The sequence below is a fragment of the Oculina patagonica genome, chromosome 10 (assembly GCF_052425735.1).
Source record: "Oculina patagonica isolate OP01 chromosome 10, crgOcupat, whole genome shotgun sequence".
Taxonomy (NCBI): domain Eukaryota; kingdom Metazoa; phylum Cnidaria; class Anthozoa; order Scleractinia; family Oculinidae; genus Oculina; species Oculina patagonica.
Genome location: NC_135767.1, coordinates 5,952,142 through 5,974,441, shown reverse-complemented (window position 1 = coordinate 5,974,441; position 22,300 = coordinate 5,952,142). Strand labels below are relative to the sequence as shown.

At 40.5% G+C, this 22,300-nt stretch overlaps 1 protein-coding gene and 2 pseudogenes across 1 annotated transcript; 1 reads left to right on the top strand and 2 right to left on the bottom strand.

The window, feature by feature from the left end:
- Nucleotides 1-8,406: 8,406 nt before the first annotated feature.
- LOC144628865 (kelch-like protein 12) lies at nt 8,407-10,278 on the bottom strand (annotated as a pseudogene).
- A 148-nt stretch (nt 10,279-10,426) lies between these two features.
- LOC144628864 (kelch-like protein 12) lies at nt 10,427-12,199 on the top strand (annotated as a pseudogene).
- Nucleotides 12,200-16,452: 4,253 nt separating this feature from the next.
- On the bottom strand, nt 16,453-18,401 carry LOC144667510 (kelch-like protein 12). The gene has a single exon (XM_078528939.1). The coding sequence runs from the start codon at nt 18,365-18,367 to the stop codon at nt 16,592-16,594; it is 1,776 nt and encodes a 591-aa protein (XP_078385065.1). The 5' UTR covers nt 18,368-18,401; the 3' UTR covers nt 16,453-16,591.
- Nucleotides 18,402-22,300: the final 3,899 nt, after the last annotated feature.

Here is a 22,300-nt window from a genome sequence, read left to right as displayed (position 1 = left end):
CAGTATGAGGATTTAATAAAACTTGAAAAAGAGTATGAAAAAATAGAAAATGAAGAAAAAAGAAAAGAGAAGATTGAAGAAGCAAAAAGTTTGATGTGTGCTGAAATGGAAAAAATCTTTAATTCCATGTGGCATGATGTGTTTGTCCAACTAAAGTTTTTAAGAAAGTGATTTCTGTTTTACTTTCTGACTTCAGCAATTAACTTTTTTTTATTAGAACTCTTTGATGAGATTAAAAGAATTCATAAAATTATTTTTCAATTTAAATATTTATTTTTATTTTATAACAAACACCATGTCTGACAACAAACTCGTAAAAACACTCATGGATGCCGCGACTCTCACTGGCCTTGCCGCCGGAATCGGCTGGGCTGCCAAAAAAGTTGTAAAAGAAAACTTCACATCCGACCCAAGCAGCAGTTTTATGAACTATGTAAAGTTCACAGCCGTCATGGCTGGCAGCGTTGCACTTAAACAGTATCTCGAGGACCAGAAAATTCTACCCACCAATTAAAAAATGTTAATAATATATTAACAAAGTTCAAAAATGGCAAGCATCGCTATTATGGCTGGCGGCGCTATCTTAAACGCTGCTGCTTTCATTGGCGGCAACTACCTTGCTCGTGCTTTGGGTGGTGGAGATGACGCCGCTTTGAAAGAAAAAGAAAGACACGACAAAGCTCTCGAGGCTTACCAGGCAGCTTACGCGAAATACTCTCGCGACCGCACCAAGCTCCTCGACTGGATACAAACCAACGCGGAAATAAAAGAGCAGGCAAAACAGAACTTCACTAACACTGACTACGCTTTCAAACTCTACAACCAGGCACATCCTGACAAACAAATGATTCCTCCGAAAGAACCCAAGTTCTCTGATTTCTATCAGCCAAGTGAGCAGCAGAAACAAGGTGAACTTATGTTCGTTGGCGCTGGCGCGCTTGCACTTGGGTACGCTGCCTTTCGGTTTCTTTAAACGTTTCTTTTTTTTCTTGTATACACAGTCACGTTGTGACACACGCACGAAGTGCTCGCATGGATGCAAAGATCTCGAAAGTCTACTATAGCCCCCAGGGCTACTGGAAGGGAATTGCAGCGATAAAAAAATTAGCCGAGGCGGCCAAGGTTTCCGAAGATGCTGCTAAAAAGTGGCTCGTTAAGCAGGCCCTTTGGCAGATCTACCTTCCGGCACCACGATACGTTCCTCGCCCAAAATTCGATGTTTCTTCTCCTAACGCGGTCCACCAGGCGGACCTTCTTTTTCTGCCACACGACAAACTGCCGCGAGGGCGAAAAGTTTACAAATACGCGCTGACTGTTGTTGACGTTGCCAGCCGTTACAAAGAGGCCGAGCCTTTGACCTCCAAAGATTCAACTGAGGTTGCAAAAGGTTTTCAGACAATTTACAGGCGAAGTGCACTAAAATGGCCACAGATGCTTCAAGTTGACCCTGGTCGCGAATTCATGGGAGCTGTTACTAAAGAAATGGAAAATCACAAAACCTATATTAGACGCGGGCGTGTTAATATCCACAGAGATCAAGCTATTGTTGAACGTTTTAATCAAACACTGGCAGGGCGCCTGTTTGGTTATCAGTACGGTGTCGAGATGAACCTGCCATCTGGCCAGCGGTCGACAGCGTGGGTAAAAAAGGCTTCCCGAAGTTGTTACCGCTCTGAACAACGAAGTAACCAGTCTTACTGGCAAGAAACCTGCTGCTGCAATCAAAGAAAAGGCTGTTTCGTCCAAGCCGTCCTCAAAATATACAAGACCTGTTGGCTTGAAAGAAAAAAAACTCCCCTCTCTCGTTAATGTGCGCTATCTCTTCCAACCTGGCGAGCTAGAAGGCGGCGTAAAAAGGGCAACAGATCCGATTTGGTCATTAAAAGTCTACAGCATCGAAAGGTCTGTTACTAAACCTGATCAGCCAGTGCTTTATTACTTGCACGATGGCCCCAAGCGCGGCTTTGTGCGTGAAGAATTGCTTATTATTCCTCCAAATACACAGTTACCACCAAGCACTTAGTGCTTGAGCCCCTTGGGCTCAGAAAAGCTCTAAACGTTCTGTTTATGTCGGCTTATATCCGTAAGCATTTGTATGTATCCCATCATCCGCTATCCATCGCTTTGAGTCAAATGGCGACAGCGATTTTTTGTTGACCACTATAGAATACATCTCGTGGCCCTCGCTTCTTAGCATGTGCATTTCGTGAAAGCTCTCTTTGTTTTGAAAAAGTGTATCTTTGAAGTTTTTGTGATTTATCTTATTTTTTATCACACATTTTTTCACACCCTTCGCTTTTTTGATATTTTTTTCGGGTTTCACAGGCACCGTTTCACGGTCACTCTGCACTTTTTCTGTCATTATTGAGTACATTTTCGGCCTCAAACATACACATTCTGAAATAGTGTGAAGCACTGGAAAAAGTTCTTTTGTAATCTTGCACTCTTCTTCTATCGCGCACTCGTCTTTCATTTTGCCTAAAACTTTCTTGTTTTTAGATGAAAAAAGTGGATTTTTTTTCGGATATCCGCTTGTGTCATACTCGTCAATGTTTTTTGCCATGTCCGCGTAAAAGTCTTCTGTTTCTATCTCAAGCAAAAGACTGTCGGTGTCCGTGTAAAGCAACTCGCATTTCGACCCATACTCCTTTTTCAGGTGGTTGTAATAAAAGTCATACATGCATATCTTACTTACATCGAGGATAGTCATTCCTGTGTAGACCGGCTTGTTGAGAAAAAGCCTGCTTTTGTGCATGTCTATTCCAACCAAATCGTTTGAAAACATTACATGCCTTGAATACAATGGGCTGGCAACCAGTTTTCTTATTTTGTATTTTTCGTCGCTCCGAACTATTTTTATGTCTACTCGGTTTCTCAAGTTTTCCATTGTTTTCCCGAAAACAGAGTTATTCATGAGCTTGTAAAAGTTCTTTTCAAAGACACTTTTTGCTTTTTTCCTGAATTCTGTGTTCATTCGGATATACGGCTCCATCCACGCCTCTTGTTCAAACTCCAAAACCCTGTGCACCTTTTTGAGCTTCATTCCTTGTTTCAGATAAAACTGCAGGTTTCTGTAATGCACAACGTAATTGGTTTTGTTTTCGAGAGTCAATACGAGCTTTTTGCTGTCTGGCAGTTTCAAATCAAGATCTTTTATTATTTTTTTCTGGTAAGGTGAAAACTTTTCTTCGTTTATTTTCTTTTTCTCTGGTGCTAATGGATAGCTGTTGTGGGCTCTGTGCAGTTTGGCGGGGTATTCAAGGTCTACCTCCAAAATCCATCCAGCTTTTGCTTGCTCCTTTTTTGTCATTATTTCTTTTTCTGTTGGCATTACCTTTTTCCATCTAAAACCGCTTTTCGGCAGTGGTTTGCTCATTGCCCAGCCGTAAAGGTTATTCGCATCAAGGTACGTTATGTATTTTTTGGGCTGGCTCGGGTCAAAGCCCTCGACATATGGATTGTTCGCCTTTGCGTATCTCTTGCTGACCATTGAAATTCCGCCTCTTATTCCCCTTTCCACAAAGCTATGCATTTCATAGTCCGTGAGTAGCTCAAGCTCCACGCGTGTCTTTTTCAAGAGCGCGTCCCAAGAAAGGCCTGGCGACGTGTAATAGTGGGCTGGGTCGAGGCCATACTTCTCAAGACATAATTTTCGAAAGCTCTCAAAAACGTCAGCTAACAGAGTTACGTCTGTTTTAACATACAAATCGTGGTAGTCTCCAAGATTTCGGCAACCAAAGGTTTTCCACACTTTTTGAGCGTGTGCATACTCTTCGTCTGTTATGTGCTCGTCGTTCAGCTTGCTGTAAAACTTCTCTTTTTCTGGCAAACTTGTTTCTCTAAATCTTTCCCAAGAGTCTATGTACTCGTAAGGGTAGATTCCCTTTTTGAAAAGAAGTTTGTAATTTTCTTTAGAAATAGATTTTGTTATTTCTAATGCCTCTTTTGGCATGCCTTTTACAAGTGAATCAAGGCTTCCTTGTAGAAAGTTTAAGCTGTCAATAAACCTTAAGCCGCCCAGTGAAAATGTGATGTATTTTTCCATGTTGTTTGCAACACATTTTACCTCTTTCTGGGCCTCTTTTGAAATCTTTGACATCGCCTGCATTAAATGGTGCGCGTCATAGCCCCTCAGGTTGTGAAATACAACTGGTATTTGGATCGTCTTTGGGTTTATTCGCATCAACAGATTGCACAAGTTGTGCGCTGCTCCTCGGTACTTCCCTGTTATGTGGCAATGGTCCTTTACCACATCTTTGTAGCTTGGCTGGATAAGCGGCTTGCGGCAAGCCAGGCAATTTTCTTGGTTTTTTGCGGCCTCTTTGTGTTCTTTTTTTGTCAACTTTTTCAGCTCATAGTGATGGGCCACCCTGCAAGCCAGGCAATTTTCTTGGTTTTTTGCGGCCTCTTTTTGTTCTTTTTTTGTCAACTTTTTCAGCTCACAGCTATGGTCCTCCTTAAGGTTTCTCGCCTCTTTTTCCTTTTTGTAATAACATTTTTTGTGCATCTGCCCAAAGTAATCAAGAGTTTTTTTCTTTTCATTCCCAATCCAAACCGGCAACGAGTCTAAAAAGTTTTGTTTCATCAACGGGTCTTCGCAAATGTGGCAAACGGTTGCTTTTTTGAATTTTTCCCAGTCTTTCCAAGTCATAACAATTGGGCTTTGATTTGACAATTCATGCCTTATTTGTCGCTCTTCGCTTAAAAGGCAGTTCAAAAACACTTCCATGGGTTTTTCTCCTCTGTAAACAAAGGGCTTTTTTATTTTTCCGTCACTCCTCACAACAGTATAAGAAAAACTACACGCCTCGTGCTGTTCTGTCTTTTCCGTGTGGCTTTTTTGCTTCAAGTCTTCCAGTTCTTCTCCTTTATCTTTTATCTTCTGGCGGTCTTCTGACGTTTCGCGTTTACATCCTTGCATCTTTCTTAACAATGCCTCACAGTCTGCGTAAATCACAAAAGGCACTTTCATTTGCTTGTGGTAGTTTTTAAAATAAAGGGTGTTGTTCCCCTCTTCCGGCATCTCGATCCTTGTCGGCCTGCCATTAACTCCATTGCAATATTTTTCGTGGTTCTCGAGCAAATCTGCTCTTGAAAAACCGGTCAAGCACAACATGCAAAAGTGTTTTTTGTTGTGTGATTTGCTCTGATCGTAAAGCAGTGCGCTTACTCTTTTTACAAAACAGTAGTGCTGGGTTTCGCCCGACTCAATTAACATAAGACAAATACGGGAAATGCTTTTTTCTTTTTCGCTAATTCTGAGTGGAATCACACGGCCATCCACCCATCCAAAGACGTTCATTGCGAGTTTTGGGTTTTTCGCCTCAAGCCTGTCAAGCTGTTTTAGGGGTGTTGGAAAATCGATTCCGCTGTAGTCTATCCCGTCATCGGCTGGGTACTTGCTTGGCCTTTGGGCGTCTTTCCCATCTTTGGGAGGAAATAGCGCCGCCCTTAGTGCCCATTTTAGACACTGGTTGTCCTTGTTTCGGACGTTTATAATGGCTTTCTTTTTTGCCAATTTTGGGGGCAATGGCAAGTAAGTTCCACCTCGCAATGGCTGATAACGCGCAACGTTGATGTACGCCTCAGTTATTCTTTCAATAACCCAGCCTGAGCCTCTTTCCGACCAAGCCTCGATTTCTCCCTTTGCTTTTTCAATAAAATTGTCAAAATTTGGTTTTATTTCATCTTTTTTGTATTCTGTGAAAACGTGGGGTTCTCTTTCTCTGAAATAGTGGCTCATGTGCTGAGTAACACCGTTTGTTTCTTTTGAAAACTTTACTTCAAGCCCAAAGCTGGCTTTTATGCTTTTTAAGTCTTCAATTTCGCTTTCTAACAAATCGGAAAACTTTTTTTTGTTTTTTCTTGCAAATTTGTACAGATCTTTGTTGTTTTGGTCATTTTCGGGAATTGACATTTTCCATACACGGAGCCATTCGTTGAAATCTGTTTGGGCCAGTAAAAAAGTTAAATTTCTTTGGGGGTTTCTTTGAAATTCACGGATGTTTTCCTCCATCATAGCTTGCAAAACTTCTGACGAATATCTTGCGGCAGCCATCTGTTGTATATGCCAAAGAAAAATATTTGTTCAATTGGAAAATAAATCTAGCGCACTATGTTGCTGCGGGCCGTTAGAGGTGCCGCCGAAAGCCTTTTTTGTAACTCGTGGCGCAAGAGGGATAAAAAAGCGGCTTGCGATCCGCACTCAAGTCTTTTTGTCAATTAAAAGTTTGTATTTATAAGGTAATAATGCAACCAAACAACGACTGGTACACAGTGGGGTCAAGTGAAACTGCTTCGGGAAGTTAAAGCAGTCAAAGGCCTTTTTTTTGTTACTTGTGGCGCAAGAGGGATAAAAAAGCGGCTTGCGATCCGCACACACATGTACAATAGGAGTTATGGACGCAAATTGTGACAAGGAGCGAGGCGAGCCTGGGCGAGCCGAGCGAGTTGTCACGGTTTGCGCCATAACTCCTATTGTACATGTGTGTCGACCATATGTTAGAGACAGCTTTTTTTGTCGATTCAATTTGTATTTTATCTGATTTTAAAGATGTTATAGTCGACCCACATGTATACCTTTACTTTCAGTTAACTAGCTAGCATGTGCAAGTTGGAATTTGTACCAATAAACTAGTTCAAAACAACCGGTAGATCCCGTGGACCTTATTTTCCTTGTGAATCTTCAACTCAAGTAGTACCCTAACCCGTGGTGCGAAACAATCGCATGACATGCTGTTGTCTTTGACAAAGTTTAGCTGCTTTGCAATGGTCATAACACTGAGTGCACCCACATCTACTATCTATCATTCTAAAATTACATTCTATAACATTCATTTACACGGAAAGAAAGAAATTAGCTTACAGCCTATTGGCGGTGACTAAAGGCTTCAAGACCAGTGCTAGAAGGGAATATACACTCACTGAAAGGCCTGTTATCATTGAGGCAAGGGATTAAATGGTCGGGATACGGATAAGCCAATAAAAGCCTTTGGGATTACAGGATTGAGGGAAAATTTTAGCCAGGATGGCGGGATCTGGAAACCCTATTGTGGACCCTCAGAACAATAAAAAAAATTATTATTATAATGACTGAAGATAATGTGGTAGTACATGAACCGGTACCTATAAAACAAGTTAAGTCTAAAACATCACTCTTGTAATAAATTAAAAAGATAAAAATGAGCAAATTCACATTATAAAATTTTCTGGAAATTCGAAGCACTCTATCTATTTTACAGCAATTAATTAAATGGCTTTCAATACGGTGAGAATATTTTGAACAATACCATACATAAGGTCTAAAGAGGCTTAAAATGGTTTATATTAAATTATGCAACAAACAAAGTTAATGCTTGATAAACTGTCATGTGAGGACAGAAATAGTGTAGGAAAATAACCATTAATGACAACCTTCTGCCAACATCTAGGTGTTAGTTTTTCAGTTTTTCTTGTATTACATGCTTGAGGTTTTTTAATTGTCAAAAATCACTCACAACAGAGGTGTTACTACAGGCAAAAATATGTTTAAAAGTTTTCATACCCGATGTTAGAAAAGATGTTCTTTTTCAGGGCAGCAACCAGGATTTTTCACAGGTGGGTGCGAGCACCAGAGGCGTGAGCGTCTTGGTGGGGGTCCAGGGGTATTCTCCCCTTAGAAATTTTGAAAAATTAAGTTATTGAAGTCCACATTTCCTGTATTCCGAGAGTCATTTTAACCCTCACTCCCATTAGGTGGACCTTTGTGGCCCATGGGGCAGTGCGGACGCACCCATCGCACCCCCCTGCCTACGGCCCTGTTTTTTATGATTTTAACCATTTCTCAGGGTTCAGATCCAGGGGGAGTGGATTGGGTGGATAGCCACCCCCCTAGATCCACTAAAAAGATATAAATAAACTAAATAAGCACATTATGAAAGAAATTAAGAACAGAGACGGACAACTGGAAATAGGTCTGCATTTGCAGGCTAAATGACACTGGGAAAGGTGTGAAAATTATTGATAATTTTAACTAAAATAAAATTAAAATGTTTGCTAACCTCCAAGCCACACTTTATTATAAAAAACCCAGGGCTAAAATACTGATAGTAAACAAAATATCTACATGTACTAACAACCACCGCCTCCCCCCTCCCTTTGAAAACTCCTGGATACCCCCCTGGGGTGGTAATGAATTACAGCTGGAACTTGTCAATGTAGGCTACATGAAAATCCCATGGATATTAAACTCCCCAGAGTTGGATCTTAGCTGTAGCACAAAAACTTTTTAATGCCCCTATATTCAGGGCATGTTTGCTACAAAATCCTCCACACTTCCTGCAAGTTACCCACGGGTTGCCCAAGGGGTCAACTGCTGACACCCTAAAAATATGCTCCCCCATTGGTGTTTATTCAGAAGCTATGTTATTAAAGTCTCAAAGACCGTAAAAGGGGACCACCCCCTGCTAGCCTTCTGGAGACCTCTCGCCACTGGATCTCCTCTTCTGAAATTTCCCTGCATTTAACCAAGATATTGTTTGGTATTGTTAGAGTAGTAACTTCATGCCAGCCATAAAGAAGTACATTTTCTGGACAGCTTTTCCATTCATTTTTCTCAACGTCAAACACCTGCAGTGACATTACTTCCCTTCCTTGCTCATTTTGGACAACACCATTCACATATATTTGTCCTTTAAAGCTCACTGAACTTGCATAGGTTCTTGGTGCAACAGCACTTGGAATGCTACTCCACATGTTGGTGTCTGGATCATACATTTCACAAGCATCCCCAGTTAATGAAGCTATTTGAAGGCCTCCAATCACAAAAACTTTTCCTCTGATGGTTGTACCACTAGCAAATGCTCTCTTTGTTATCATTGAAGGAAGTTCACTCCAAGTATTGTTCCCAGGATCAAACCTTTCAACAATGTCCAGATATTGATAATCTGCACTCATGCCCCCAATAGCATACAAATAGCCTCCATCGGTCACGGCACACACATTTGACCTGGGACTACTCAGGGGAGACACCTCTTGCCAACGACCTGTATCAGGATTATATTTCTGCACAGTGTTAAGGACATTTTCATGCCTGTCTCTCCCTCCAACAACGTACAGAAAACCTTGGAGTGCCACTGCAGCTGTACGACGGTCCATGATTTCTGGAGCACTTATGGGATTCCACTGGTTTTGTGAAGGGTCATAGCACTCTGCGATGTGACCATCTCGCTCTTTGCATGCTCCAATGATGAACAACTTACTGTTGAAAGGGCTTAACCCATAATAATAAGAGTGATGAGTAGATAGCTTGTCAGCCAGCTTGTACCACTTGCCTTCAGAAGGAAGATAACACAATGTTTCCTTTTCTCCACAAGCAACTACAACATCATGGGTTTTCAGACAATCTCTTATTGGCAGGAGAACAGCAATCGCCTGTACCCTCAGATGGCTCTTTCATGGCATCTAATATAAACTTTTCACATGCTGTACTGGCTTTCACCAATGGATGCTGCAAGATGATATCAGACACATAGCTGGGTGACAGGTAGTTACAGCGAACATGATGCAACAACCCCAAGAAGTCTTGATCTCCGCTATTGTTTTTCATCCACTTTACGATCACTTGGAAAACATCTTCCTCCGCTTTCACAATTATTTTATCACTTGAAATGAATTCCTCGATTTCTTCAGCACTCAGATTCAGGAAGTCTTCAGTTCCAGCCACAGCAACAAAGTTGGCAAGAATGAATTCCCTCGCTCCTTTCAGCAGTTCTTCTGCCTGGTACTTGCCAGCAAAATGATAAGCCATGATACAGTTGGAAATATCTAGCGTTTTCACAATGAATTTACTTGTCAAAGCTTTCAGGTTCGGCATCAGAAAGAAGTCTGCTTGTGTAAACAACTCATATGCAATCTCTTCAGTAATCTCAACATGTCCTGTGTACAGATAATCCAAGACTTTCTCCATTACATCTTTGCTCGTTTCTTTTAATCGGATTACACCTTCTTCCTTCTCTTTCATGTCACTGTTCAGAGCGTTGAAAAAGAACGGTCCTGCTGCACATAACACATTTCTGTGAGCTTTTAGACGAGCTTGATCGTCACCAGAACCAACCTCTAGAATTACATCACAGAAATGTTCGTTCTTTCGCTGAATATCGAGGCGTTTCATCATTTCAGCACAAAATGGATGTTCTTCAGTGTCTAATATTGGTTGGAGTAGAGAATCCATGGTAAGTTTGATGAAATAAAGCTGTTCCTTTCACAAAGAAGACAAAGACGCAAAGCAAAGGACGCCACGAGGCACAGTAGCTACTTCATGTATCTCTCATGAACGTTGACCTAGAATTAAACAATGTATATACTTAGTGATCCCATACATAGCGTACCTACTGATTTCGCGGGCTTGATTCACTTCAAATTTTATCCCTTGTGTATTAGCTTTTGCCAGCCTGTCGATGGAGTCTCTTCTTGAACCAATCGCAAACAGTGAGGGACTTTTATTTTGTACTGAAATGATGAAACGCCTCGATATTCAGCGAAGGAACGAACATTTCTGTGATGCAATTCTAGAAGTTGGCTCTGGTGACGATCAAGCTCGTTTAAAAGCTCACAGAATTGTGTTATGTGCAGCGAGTCCATTTTTTTACAGGGCTTTTAACAGTGACATGAAAGAGAAGAAAGAAGGAGTGATCCAATTGGAAGAGTCGAGCAAAACTGTAATAGAACAAGTCTTGGATTATCTGTACACAGGACATGTTGAGATTACTAAAGAGAATGCATACGAGTTGTTTGTACAAGCAGATTTTTTGCTGATTCCAAGTTTAAAAGCTTTGTCGAGCAAATTCCTTTCACTAACGCTGGACGTTTCCAACTGTATAATGGCTGCTTATTTTGCCCTTAAATATCGGTGTGAAGATCTGTGGAACGCAGCGTGCGATGTGATTTTTGCCAACTTTGTTGCTGTGTCTGGAACTGAGGACTTTCTGAATCTGAGCAGCAAAGAAATCGAGGAATGGATTTCAAGTGATGAAATCATTGTGGAAGAGGAAGAAGAAGTTTTCCAAGTGATTGTAAAGTGGATGGATAGGAATAGGAAAGACCTTAATTTGTTGCAGTTGTTACGTCATGTTCGTTGTATTTATGTGTCACGCAACTATGTGTTCAATGTCATGTTGCAGCATCCGCTGGTCAATACCAGTGCAGCATGTACAAAGTTAATATTAGATGCCATGAGTGCCATATCTAATGGTACAGACGAGTGCTTTTTTTCTCAGCCTCCAAGAGATTGTCTGAAGACCCATGAGAATGCTATAGTTGCTTGTGGAAGAAAGAAAACATTGTGCTATCTTCCTTCTGAAAACAAGTGGTATTTTCTGGCTAGAATGCCATCCACATATTGTCCGCTTGTATGTACCATGAGTTCTTTTCACAATAAATTGTTCCTTTTTGGACAAAGTATGGATTCAAATGGTAGGGTCGCAGAGTGCTACGATCCATCACATAACCAGTGGACTTACACTAAGCCTCCTGAAGTTGTGAAGTACTTTACAGCTGCTGTCACTCTGCAAGGTTTCTTATATGTTATTGGTGGAAAGGACAAATATAACCAGATTAGCACAGTACAGAAATACAATCCCGATACAAATCAGTGGCGGAAGTCTCTCCACTTAGTAGTCCCAGATCAAATGTGTGTGCAGTAGCTACTGGAAGCTGTTTGTATGCTGTTGGAGGTCTCGGTGGAACTGATGAATTTATGGACATTGTTGAAAGATTTGATCCAAGAAAAAATACTTGGGAGAAACTTCCTTCGACTCTTGCAAAGAGAGCATCTGCTGGTGGTGCAGCCATTAAACAAAAAGTGTTTGTGTTTGGAGGCCTTCCTGTGGCTTCAACAGCTGGGGATCCCTGTGAAATGTATGATCCAGACACCAACATGTGGAGTAGCATTCCAAGTGTTGTTGCACCAAGAAACTGTGCAAGTGCAGTTAGTTTTCAAGGGAAAATATATGTTTTTGGCGCTTTCCAAAATGAACCAAGGGGACAGAATTTGGCACTGCAGGTGTATGACATTGATGAACATGAATTGCATTACTGTACACATTTTAATCTTCATAATGTGCATGAAGGGGAATTTTACCACATTTCTACTTTACGGATATCAAGAGATGTTTTAGCTACATGTAAGTGCAAGGAAGTCGTTTTAAGAGCGACGCCATGATCACTGTATATATATACTCAGTCCTCCTGGGAGACCATGAATTACAAAAAAAAGTAGAGCTGTGAATTGATGAGATTATTGTTTGACCTCAAAATATTATATTTTATTAGTATATACCACACAACTGAATAGTGCTTTTCGCATGTGCTGATTGGTTTACTCGGAGGTGATTAGCAAAGTACTATTTGCCTCCAGGAGGGGGACATGGGTGTTTGCGGTGTTGCGGTGAATAAAATCCCGTGTTGCGGTGATCTCAAACCCTGCGGTGTGCGATGTTTGTGTTTTTAAACCTACGGTGTTCGGTGAAACGAAATTATTGGCGGTGTTACAGTTTCTTGTCTGACACGTGCAGAACTAGCTTTAGCTCTGCTATCTTCGTTAATCCGTTTTTTATAGTTGGATTGACTTTATAATACTAGCATATACGGCATATACCATGTTTATTTGTAACAAAATACAGTGAAATATCGTCTAGTTGATCATTAATATGCTTTAGCTGCAAATAGCAAGCCGTTTTCATTCATAAGTAACTTAATTATATTGCGGTGACGGTGTTTCGCCGAATTTTCTTGCGGTGATGGGGTGTTTGAGTATTATTTTTGCGGTGTCCCCCTCCTCCAAGCAGCTAAAGACAAACAAACTGCCTTTGCGTGTCGCTTTGTTTACCAAAAGTGATGTTATTTGGTCTGCTAGTTAATAAACTTGTGCGGTATATACTAACAATAAAGTGAACAGTTATTATTCTCCTCAGTGTCGGTGAATGTGGTGGATATTTACCTCGCCGCATCGCGGCAAGGTAAATATCTACCACTATTCACCTCCACTTTGGTGAATAATTGTTTAATACAAAACCCTGAGGACAAAGTAATGGATTATGTGAATATTGTGCAGGAAACAATATATTTGGGAAGAAAAATTAGCGATAAGAAAATGGAATGATGTTTCGATGACTCCTTGTCATCATTATCAAGTTAAATTAGAATACAGAGTTTTTTATCAGGAACACGAAACTTAACACACAATCAGATTCCGTCCGTGCTAAACTGTTTATGCACGGCCTTATGCGCCTACTGGTGCGAAGAGACATGATGATGAAACTGATTATGTAAAAATTGACTATGCTAATAGATTATCACACCCTAAATATTTTCACTCCATTCTCTGATCACTATATAAGCTTCAACTCTGTATTCTAATTTCACTTGATAATGACGACATGGAGTCATCGAAACATTGCTCCATTTTCTTATCACTAAATTTTCTTCTCAAATGTTATTTGGAAACAATATATACTTGATGACTGTTCCCGAGGGAAACAGTTAATTTTGTTTCCCGAGAAACTCAATTTTTGAGGGAAACAAAATTAACTGTTTTCCCAAGGGATCAGTCATTGAGTGTTTTGTTAAATAGCACGTCGAAGACTTGGAAAAATGGCGCTTGTCGGGTCAACATTTGCTGACTTCATTGCAATGTTTCCCTCTGACATCATAGATTGTTTCCCACTCAGAGACTTTTGGCAGAAAAACAGTTTTATTGTTTGATGTCATGCAACCTTGAAATGGCCATTAAGAGCGCGTGCTGTTGGGAAAAAATTTCTAGCTATATAACAATAATTTTAATACATTTTTGGAAATCTCCAGGTAATTGTGGCGCCAATCTCAGAGGTTACTTGTTATTGTGGAAGCTTGCATAGTGATTACCATAACATTTGGCTTTCAGACTGTGAATGAATAATTATTGTAGAGTTTGATTATTTTAAAGTTTCATTAAATGTCTTGTATTGATGAACTTATAGTGCACTTAGAATATATGTAAGTGTTTCATAACTTGAATTTTGGGGTAATCATTACTGCTGTACATAAAAAAGCTATTTAGATCCAACTTACTATTGTTTATTTTGTTTAGTTTGATTAATAAAGTCAAAGTGGCAAAAATACATTTATTTTATGAAAAAAAAATTCTTTCAGCATTTGCAGAGCAGTAAGGTCTATGACACATATGAGCCTTGGTAGGAAACTTTCAACATGAACATAATTTCAGTTTTCTTCTTAAGGGAGATGTGACCAGATGTGGCAACCAGACAGTTGGTGTTTTGAACTCATGATCCCAGGGGAGGGGGGCGGGTAACCTCTACAGTAGGCTATATTGGGAGGTTCTGCTGAAAGGGGTTCTTTTTCCAGCTGTAAATATATAAAAGGGTTGGGATATCATGGGTTGGAGTGTACAAAAGGGTAGGGAGAACTTTTATACAGGTTTTTTAAAGGCATTACAAAATCAACTTTCTTTAGTGGACTATAATTATTATAAGGAGGCTCTGCACAAAAGGGGTTCTTTTTACAGGCTGTAGGTATATAAAAGGGTAGGGATTTCATTGGTTGAAGTATACAAAAGGGTAGGGAGAACTGTTATGCAGGTTTCTTTAAAAAGGCATTACAAAATATCTTGACTTCCTTTAGTGGACTATAATTATAGGGATGCTCCGCCCAAAAGGGGTTCTTTTTACAGGCTGTAGGTACATAAAGGGTAGGGATTTCATTGGTTTGATTGTACAAAAGGGTAGGGAGAACTGTTATGCAGGGTTTTTTTAAAAAGGCATTACTGCCATTACAAGAAACATGATGGCTTATTATGATCAGATGTTACCATGGCAACACTCTTTGATCCAGGCTCTTTCTGATATTTACCAAATATCTCCATTTGCAACCCTTTAAAGTGTGACAGAGGGTCCCGCTTGGAACACACATGGTGCAGATATTACCTTAACCCTTCTCATTGCTTTTTGGGATTGAATAGACTTTAAACTGGGGAATGTCAGTTTTGATTAAAATAGGTCTATTGGCAAAACCGTTCCCATGGCAATGTGGGTGGAATGTTGGTCAAGTGTTGTTCAAATATTGGTCAGGTGCCCGTAGCTGATCAGTTTAGTGCCAGTGGTGAATTAGCCTGCGAACGCAGACCCATTTCCAGCAGCGACAGCTGGAAATGCGTCTGCGTTCACAGGTTAGAAGTGTATTAGACAAGTACCTTGTGCTGCTATTTAGCAATTGAGTGCAATGGCTTTATTTTTGCATACCAAGGATGTAACAAACTTACCCTTTAACCTCAAGCACTGGCCAACTATAAGCTGATTTGTGGACTGACATATCTACATGATCTAATACATTTCAAATACAGGTGTGCATGGGATAAAACCTGTAAATCATAATTAAAGATCATTCTATGAAACTTAACCTTGCATTTTTTTCAAAACATCTCTTTATATTCATGAAAACGAAATTCTGAAAAATTAATCACCTAATGAAATATCTGCATGGTTTTTTTTTTGCAACCTGATTGAAGTTATAAGCATGTATCTAAAATGCTGGAGTTGCTTCGTTCACAAGAATTCCCCAAAAAATGACTTTTCCATTAATTAAAAAATGAAAGCAGACCAACAGAAACCTTATTTCTACTGTAAAATGTTATTAAAATACATTAAAACCTTAATTGCTAAGGTTCCATAATGTCATTTCTGTCACCAAAATACCATAAAATGTCAGCTAAAGGCCTTAAGTGTACAACTTTACAACAAGTTTTGAGCCCCAGGGGGTAGGTACCCTTTTAAAAGTGACGGAGTATGTGTCGGATATCTTGAAAAAGACCTTTAAACAGGACCAAAATCTTGATGTGTGGGTGTAATATTTTTCTATGTTTTATGCTGTATTTGACAAAAATAAAAAGTTTTAAATTAAAATTGGCAAAGTTACAGATAGTTTCTGTCATTGTTTGGCTTTTTTTACCTTAGAAGGTACCGCCCTTACTCCAGTGGCACTGTTCATATGGAGAAAAGTTAGATAGGGGGATGACATATATGCTGGGGGCTGGCTTATCATGTACCTTAAGGTTACTATTTTTAGCAGCTATTAATTTTTGCGATTTTTTAGAGCATGATTTAGTGACTATTTAATTTAGTGATATTGTGTAAACCAGATTTTAATGAACATGTACCTAAGATGGAAATAAATGTTCAGTTCAAGAACAAACTCACTTCATATTGAATGAACATTTGCATTGCCGGAAAGAACAAGTTACTGGAATCTCTTTTAAAAAAAATATATCAAATCGACTATGCTTATTTTGTTTCTCTTTGAGGTGGGAGGGGAGGTACTTAAATTTCTTGAAGAAACAATAAATTGACTGGCACAAATTTTAGCGATCACTAAAATAAGACACTTTAGCCCAACTCGCTAAAAGTAATTAGTAGCCGCTGACAATAGTAACCTTAAGATAACTATAATATTTTTTTCAACAATGAACAGATGTCACAACAACAAGGGAGGGCTTGTAAACAGGAGAGCGATTTGCCTAAGCCAGCATTTGATAGTGCATCAAAATAATAAACAAATATTTTTACTAGTATTTCAGTTTGAGCCAGCTTGGCTTGATCAATTCCACACATTTAGACAAAACATCTTTTGATACTCGTAGTGTGGAAATGTGGAAAGCTTCCCCCTCCTCTACTTTTAAATACACACAGCAATCCCAAGTGTTTTTATCAATGTCATAAGCACGTAGTGACATATAGTTTTCTTCTCCATCAAGCTTATTTTGGAATTTGCCCAGGACATATATTTCCTCTCGAAAACTTAGAGCTCTTGCAAAGTTTCTTGGTGCAACATCATTTGCAATGACACTCCACAAGTTGGTGTCTGGATCATACATTTCACAGGGATCCCCAGCTGTTGAAGCCACAGGAAGGCCTCCAAATACAAACACTTTTTGTCTATTGGCTGCACCACCAGCAGATGCTCTCTTTTCAAGAGTGGAAGGAAGTTTATCCCAAGTGTTCTTTTTAGGATCAAACCTTTCAACAATGTCCAGGTATTCACCTGTTGCACTGATGCCTCCAATAGCATACAAATAGCTTCCATCGGCCACTGCACAAACATTTGATCTGGGACTACTCAGGGGAGAGACTTCCTGCCACTGATTTGTATCACGATTGTACTTCTGTACAGTGTTAAGGTGCTCCCCCTTCTTGTCTTTTCCACCAACAACATACAAGAAGCCTTGAAGTGTAGCAATACCTGCACAATGCTCCACTGTTTCCGGGGGCTTTGTGGGAGACCACCGGTTAAGTGAGGGGTCATAGCAGTCTGCAGTGCTGCTACTTGGACTACTACGACCTCCAACCACAAACAAATGATTGTGAAGGGAACTCATGGTGTAACTGTAAGAATTATGTATTGATCGCATGTCAGCCAGTTCATACAATTTATCTTCAAAAATAAGATAACACACCGTTCTCTTTGCCCCACAAATAACAATAGCTTCTTCATGGGTCCTTAGACAATTTCTTGCAGGCTGCGATAGAAAGCACTTGTCTGTACCATTAGATACCTCACTCATGGCATCTAATATGAACTTTGTACATGCTGCACTAGCCTTCACTAGTGGATGCTGCAACATGACATTGAATGCGTAGTTGCGTGACACGTAAATACAACGAACATGACGTAATAACTGCAAAAAATTTACATCCTTGCATTGTTGATTCTTCTCCATCCAATTTACAATCACACGGAAAACCTCTTCTTCCTCTTTCACATTGATTTCATCATCTCTAAACCATGTCTCGGTTTCTTCAACACTCAGATTCAGAAAATCCTCAGTTCCAGCCACAGCAACAAAGTTGGCAAAAATCACATCACACGCTCCGTTCCACAGATCTTCACAGCGATATTTGAGGGCAAAATAAGCAGCCATGATACAGTTGGAAATGTCCAGCGTTTGTAAAAGGAATTTGCTCGACAAAGCTTTTAAACTCGGAATCAGCAAAAAATCTGCTTGTACATACAACTCGTATGCATTCTCTTTAGTAATCTCAACATGTCCTGTGTACAGATAATCCAAGACTTTCTCCATTACAGCTTTGCTCGTCTCTTTCAATCGAACAACTCCTTCTTTCTTCTCTTTCATGTCACTGTTAAAAGCCTTGTAAAAGAACGGACTTGCTGCACATAACACGATTCTGTGAGCTTTCAAACAGGCTTGTTCGTCACCAGAACCAACTTCTAGAATCGCATCACAGAAATGTTCGTTTCTTCGCTGTATATCGAGGCGTTTCATCATTTCAGTGCAAAACGGATGCTCTTCATTGTCTTGGATTGATTCAAGTAGAGAATCCATGGTCACGCTGACGAAATAGAGCTAATACACAAAGGAGATTGGCAAATGGCAAAATATCGGAAATGGCGTGAATCAAGCACGTGAAATCAGTATGTACGTTATGTATGCAGTCATCAATTATACAATTTGTTCCATTGTGCGTGTGAACACCCCATGCTATGCATGGAACAAAATGTTGGGTTGCAAGTTGCACGAAAAGTAGAACTATCCTCTACTTTTCGCAACGCCGCGAGACAAGTTGCTGCGTGAAACATGCCAATCGCAACTTGCAATGCAATTTCATTAAAATGAATCAATCAGAGCGCGCCCTTCGACCGCGGGATGATAATTTCTAGTAGCCTGCGTAGCTGGCGGTTTTTTTTTTTTTTTTTTAAAGCGCACACAAGCCCCGGGGGGGACTCCCCTATATGGCCTATACGGGGACGTACCGCCGGATAGGGTATGGTTTTTTAATCCTCCCTCGTGTAACATGGCCTTAAGATGGACACTGGCGGGTCCAGCTCCAACTGTCCGTCTTAGAGAGGTGTCCGCCCATAGAGAGTAAAGGTAACGTGAAACTAGTAATTCTGAGATAATAAAGCTGAATGCACAGTGCATACACGTCTGTTTTAAATCTGTTTAAAGGCGCTTACTCTAGGAAAATCTACAAACTGGCTATAAAATATAATATTAGAAAATTGACTCGTTTGTTTCCTTACAATCGAAAGCTTGCTGCTTTTGATTAGAGATCAGTATATACATGTTGTAAACTGTAACATGATATGCATTCGCTTGTTCAAGCAAAGGTTTACGGCTTGTAGTCTAAAAACTTAACTGTACACTCTGCCAACTTGAACAAAAGTAAAATAATAAAAAGACCTTACTCGCTTGCTGAAGTAAAAGTTAAGAGCTTCCTACAAATTGTTATACTGTTTGGTGTCGATACACTTAAGGTTTTATTCAATGTCTTGTAGTGATGAACTTGTAGCTAACTTAAAATTTTTGTGTTCAATAACTTGGCTTTTTTGGTTCTTGATGGAGATATGACCAGATATGGCAGCCAGATGGTTAGGGTGTTGAACTTATGATCCCTGGAGAGGGGGTACCGCTATAGTGGATTTTACTGGTAGACTCTGCCTGAAAGGGGTACCTATTTCAGGCTCTAGGTATATAAAAGAGTAGGGATTTGACAAGTCAAAGTGTACAGAAGGGTAGGGAAAACTGTTATTTCGGTTTTAAAAAGGGCCTTACAAAATATTTAAACTCCCTATAGTTGGTGGAGTATATGGGAAGGCTCCGCAGAAGAGACACTTTGGCACAGCGCTAAACTCACTGTGACTTTCTCAATTTCTGTTTCATTTCACTGTCTCTATGCTCGCTCTACGTTTCGTTCTAAGCTTGCTTCGAAGTTCTCCGAATATTTGCAACTTTCTTTGCGAACTTCGCGAAAAAAAAAACAAGTGGCTCTGGGGACACATGATTTGATTGGCTAGATGTTAACAAAGGCAGTTTCGTTTAACCAAGGGGGATTTTAAAATGGTTCATTTGATTGGCTGTTCCGTATGTCCAGCTAGGATCAGCCAGCTAAGAGGGACAAGCACCTCTGGGGACTAGAATGCGCAAACGCGAGCTTTAAGTTGAGCCCGGGTCATGACCCTCTTCAGAATTTCACCCTCTTAAACGCCATTTCCAGCATTCCTGAGACTCGAAAAGCGTTTGTGAATACATGATATAAAATCTGGAGTAAACCGTATATCTCAACCAACTGATTTGTCGTTTTTCTACGTACTTCATTAATCAAGCAATGTAGAAAGAGTCTTCTCGAACGAGCTTTTAACAAGCCCTTGTGAATGCCCCCTTGCCCCCCCCCCCCCTCCACCTTTTCTGGGGGGATCTTTTCAGTTTTAGTAAAAAGCAGTCGTGAATAAGCGCAGGAGATAAGAGTGTGCAATTTTTACGAGAGTTGACATGGAATCTTAACGTTGCGATAGGTCAACGAAACAGCGCATTTTTGTTGTTAATAGCCTTGTCAGGATGACTCAGTATAAAAAGATTTCATCTTTCCTTTCGCAGAGGCAAGGTACGTTTCCGTTATAAATCTCATTTTCTCGTTTCCTGACACTGTGCTGCCCTTTCGAGCTAGCGTATGCTAGAAGTGCACCAAACTCTAATTATTGATTTAAAATTTGTGCTGACTCATTGTTTCAATTCTGACAAAAATGCGGTGGAACCGATGAATATAAAAAATTCCGTAGGTGTATACTCAGGCGGATTCCGTGAAGACGAATCACCCTGAGCTTTCAAGGAAGGCATTGATGCAGCCTTTTCAAGACCGCTGGTATCGGAATAAGGTCATCGCGCTCTTGGATTTATTGCACTTACTCACCTGCAGCTAACATGTGGTTCTGCAGCCGTTCTCTTTGCTTTTGCATTTCTTGTTCGCGTTTATCCTTGCTTCTCTTTTGCCCGTTTTCTCTAGCCGTAACTCGCTCCGCTTCGTGTCGCTCCCAAGCACTATTTCGTCTCCATTTTCTATTCCTGGCTCACTCAGCTTTGCGACGTTCCTCGCTCATATTGCTCGCTCTGCTTTGCGGAGTTGATCGCTAGCATTTCGCCTCCTTTCTCTATCGCTGGCTCGCTTTGGCCTGTTAATTCTCGCTCTCTGCCGTTCTCTTTCCCGTTGCTCTTCACTTAAACACACGTTATATCAATTCCGCTATTGTTTGTTGACATAACAGTAGAAATAAGATATATTTTTACCATGTAAACGCCTGTTTATATGTTCTCTTGAAGTAATCGTTTTGCTAAGAAACCTCACTATAAAAAGCGACGATGGAGATGCGATTTCCCGCCAGAAAAACGCGGGCTGCCACGCAATTTCCCGCCAAGAAAAGATGGCATTCTCCTCCCCTGGATTTCCTCCCCTGTCGGGTTTCAGATCGGGTTGCCTACATGTGGCTTTGTCATTGTCTCAAATATAAGTAATAACTAGTAATAATCATGGATTAGCGGAGTGCGTTCGAGACAATTTTGTGTGCCTTTTATTCGCCCACTTTACACGACTGAACTCCAAAGACGCGAACACAAGCACATCGAAGAACATGGACAACTACGTTGTTTATGCGCATCCTTACTGCGCACGTAATTCATGTCGCAATAATTAAGCGCGCGCTGATGGTCGCCGTTGCGTTAACTTCGCTTGCAGCTTTTAAATGGCCGGTAACCCCCAATTTTATTACATTTCTGACATGGGTAACTCATAATCTCACAGCGGTGAAAGTTTTACAAAAAAAGTCAATGTGGGAAGATTTTCGCGCGGACGTACTAAACTTCAAAGCGACACACGAAATGACTCACTCGATTTCCACCTTTTTCGAGTTCGATGGCTGACTTAAACTCTACTTCCCTGGATGATATGCTTCCCATGACATTTTTGGTATTATTTTAACTTCGGGTACACGTTTCACGCATTATTTTTTTTTTACACAAAAAATGCAAATTCGATGCCATTTTGACATGTATGAGATTGAGGCCCTCTGCATGAGGTCGAGGTCACTTGTAGCAGTCCAAAAAGTCTCAAACGGTTATGGCATCAGGCGATCGATACCCGCGGGACTGAACCATAGAACCCGCGGGACTGACGTCGGGCAAACGACGCGATTAGTATGCGTTCTCCTTCGTCGAACGCAATAACAAGACTTTCCGATTTTTTTCAGATTCCCTTTCGTAAATGTCGCCTGCAAATCAAATTGTATTGAATTCGAAAGGAAAATTTTTCGGAAGAAAAAGTTGTGAAGAATATCGATGCAAGCGCTAACAGACTGGGAACTACTCTGTCTGCGGGCTCTAGCACGCACAGCGGCTTATAGGATTTGGCGGGTATATGAAGTACCTACCATTTGGCGCGTGTTTTCTGTAGGTTTCATTTCCAAATTTTCTGCGTTGTGGATCGGT

Bases quoted from the DNA above. Each gene is read 5' to 3' on its own strand.
- LOC144667510 (XM_078528939.1), bottom strand. From the start codon at position 18,367: ATGGATTCTCTACTTGAATCAATCCAAGACAATGAAGAGCATCCGTTT.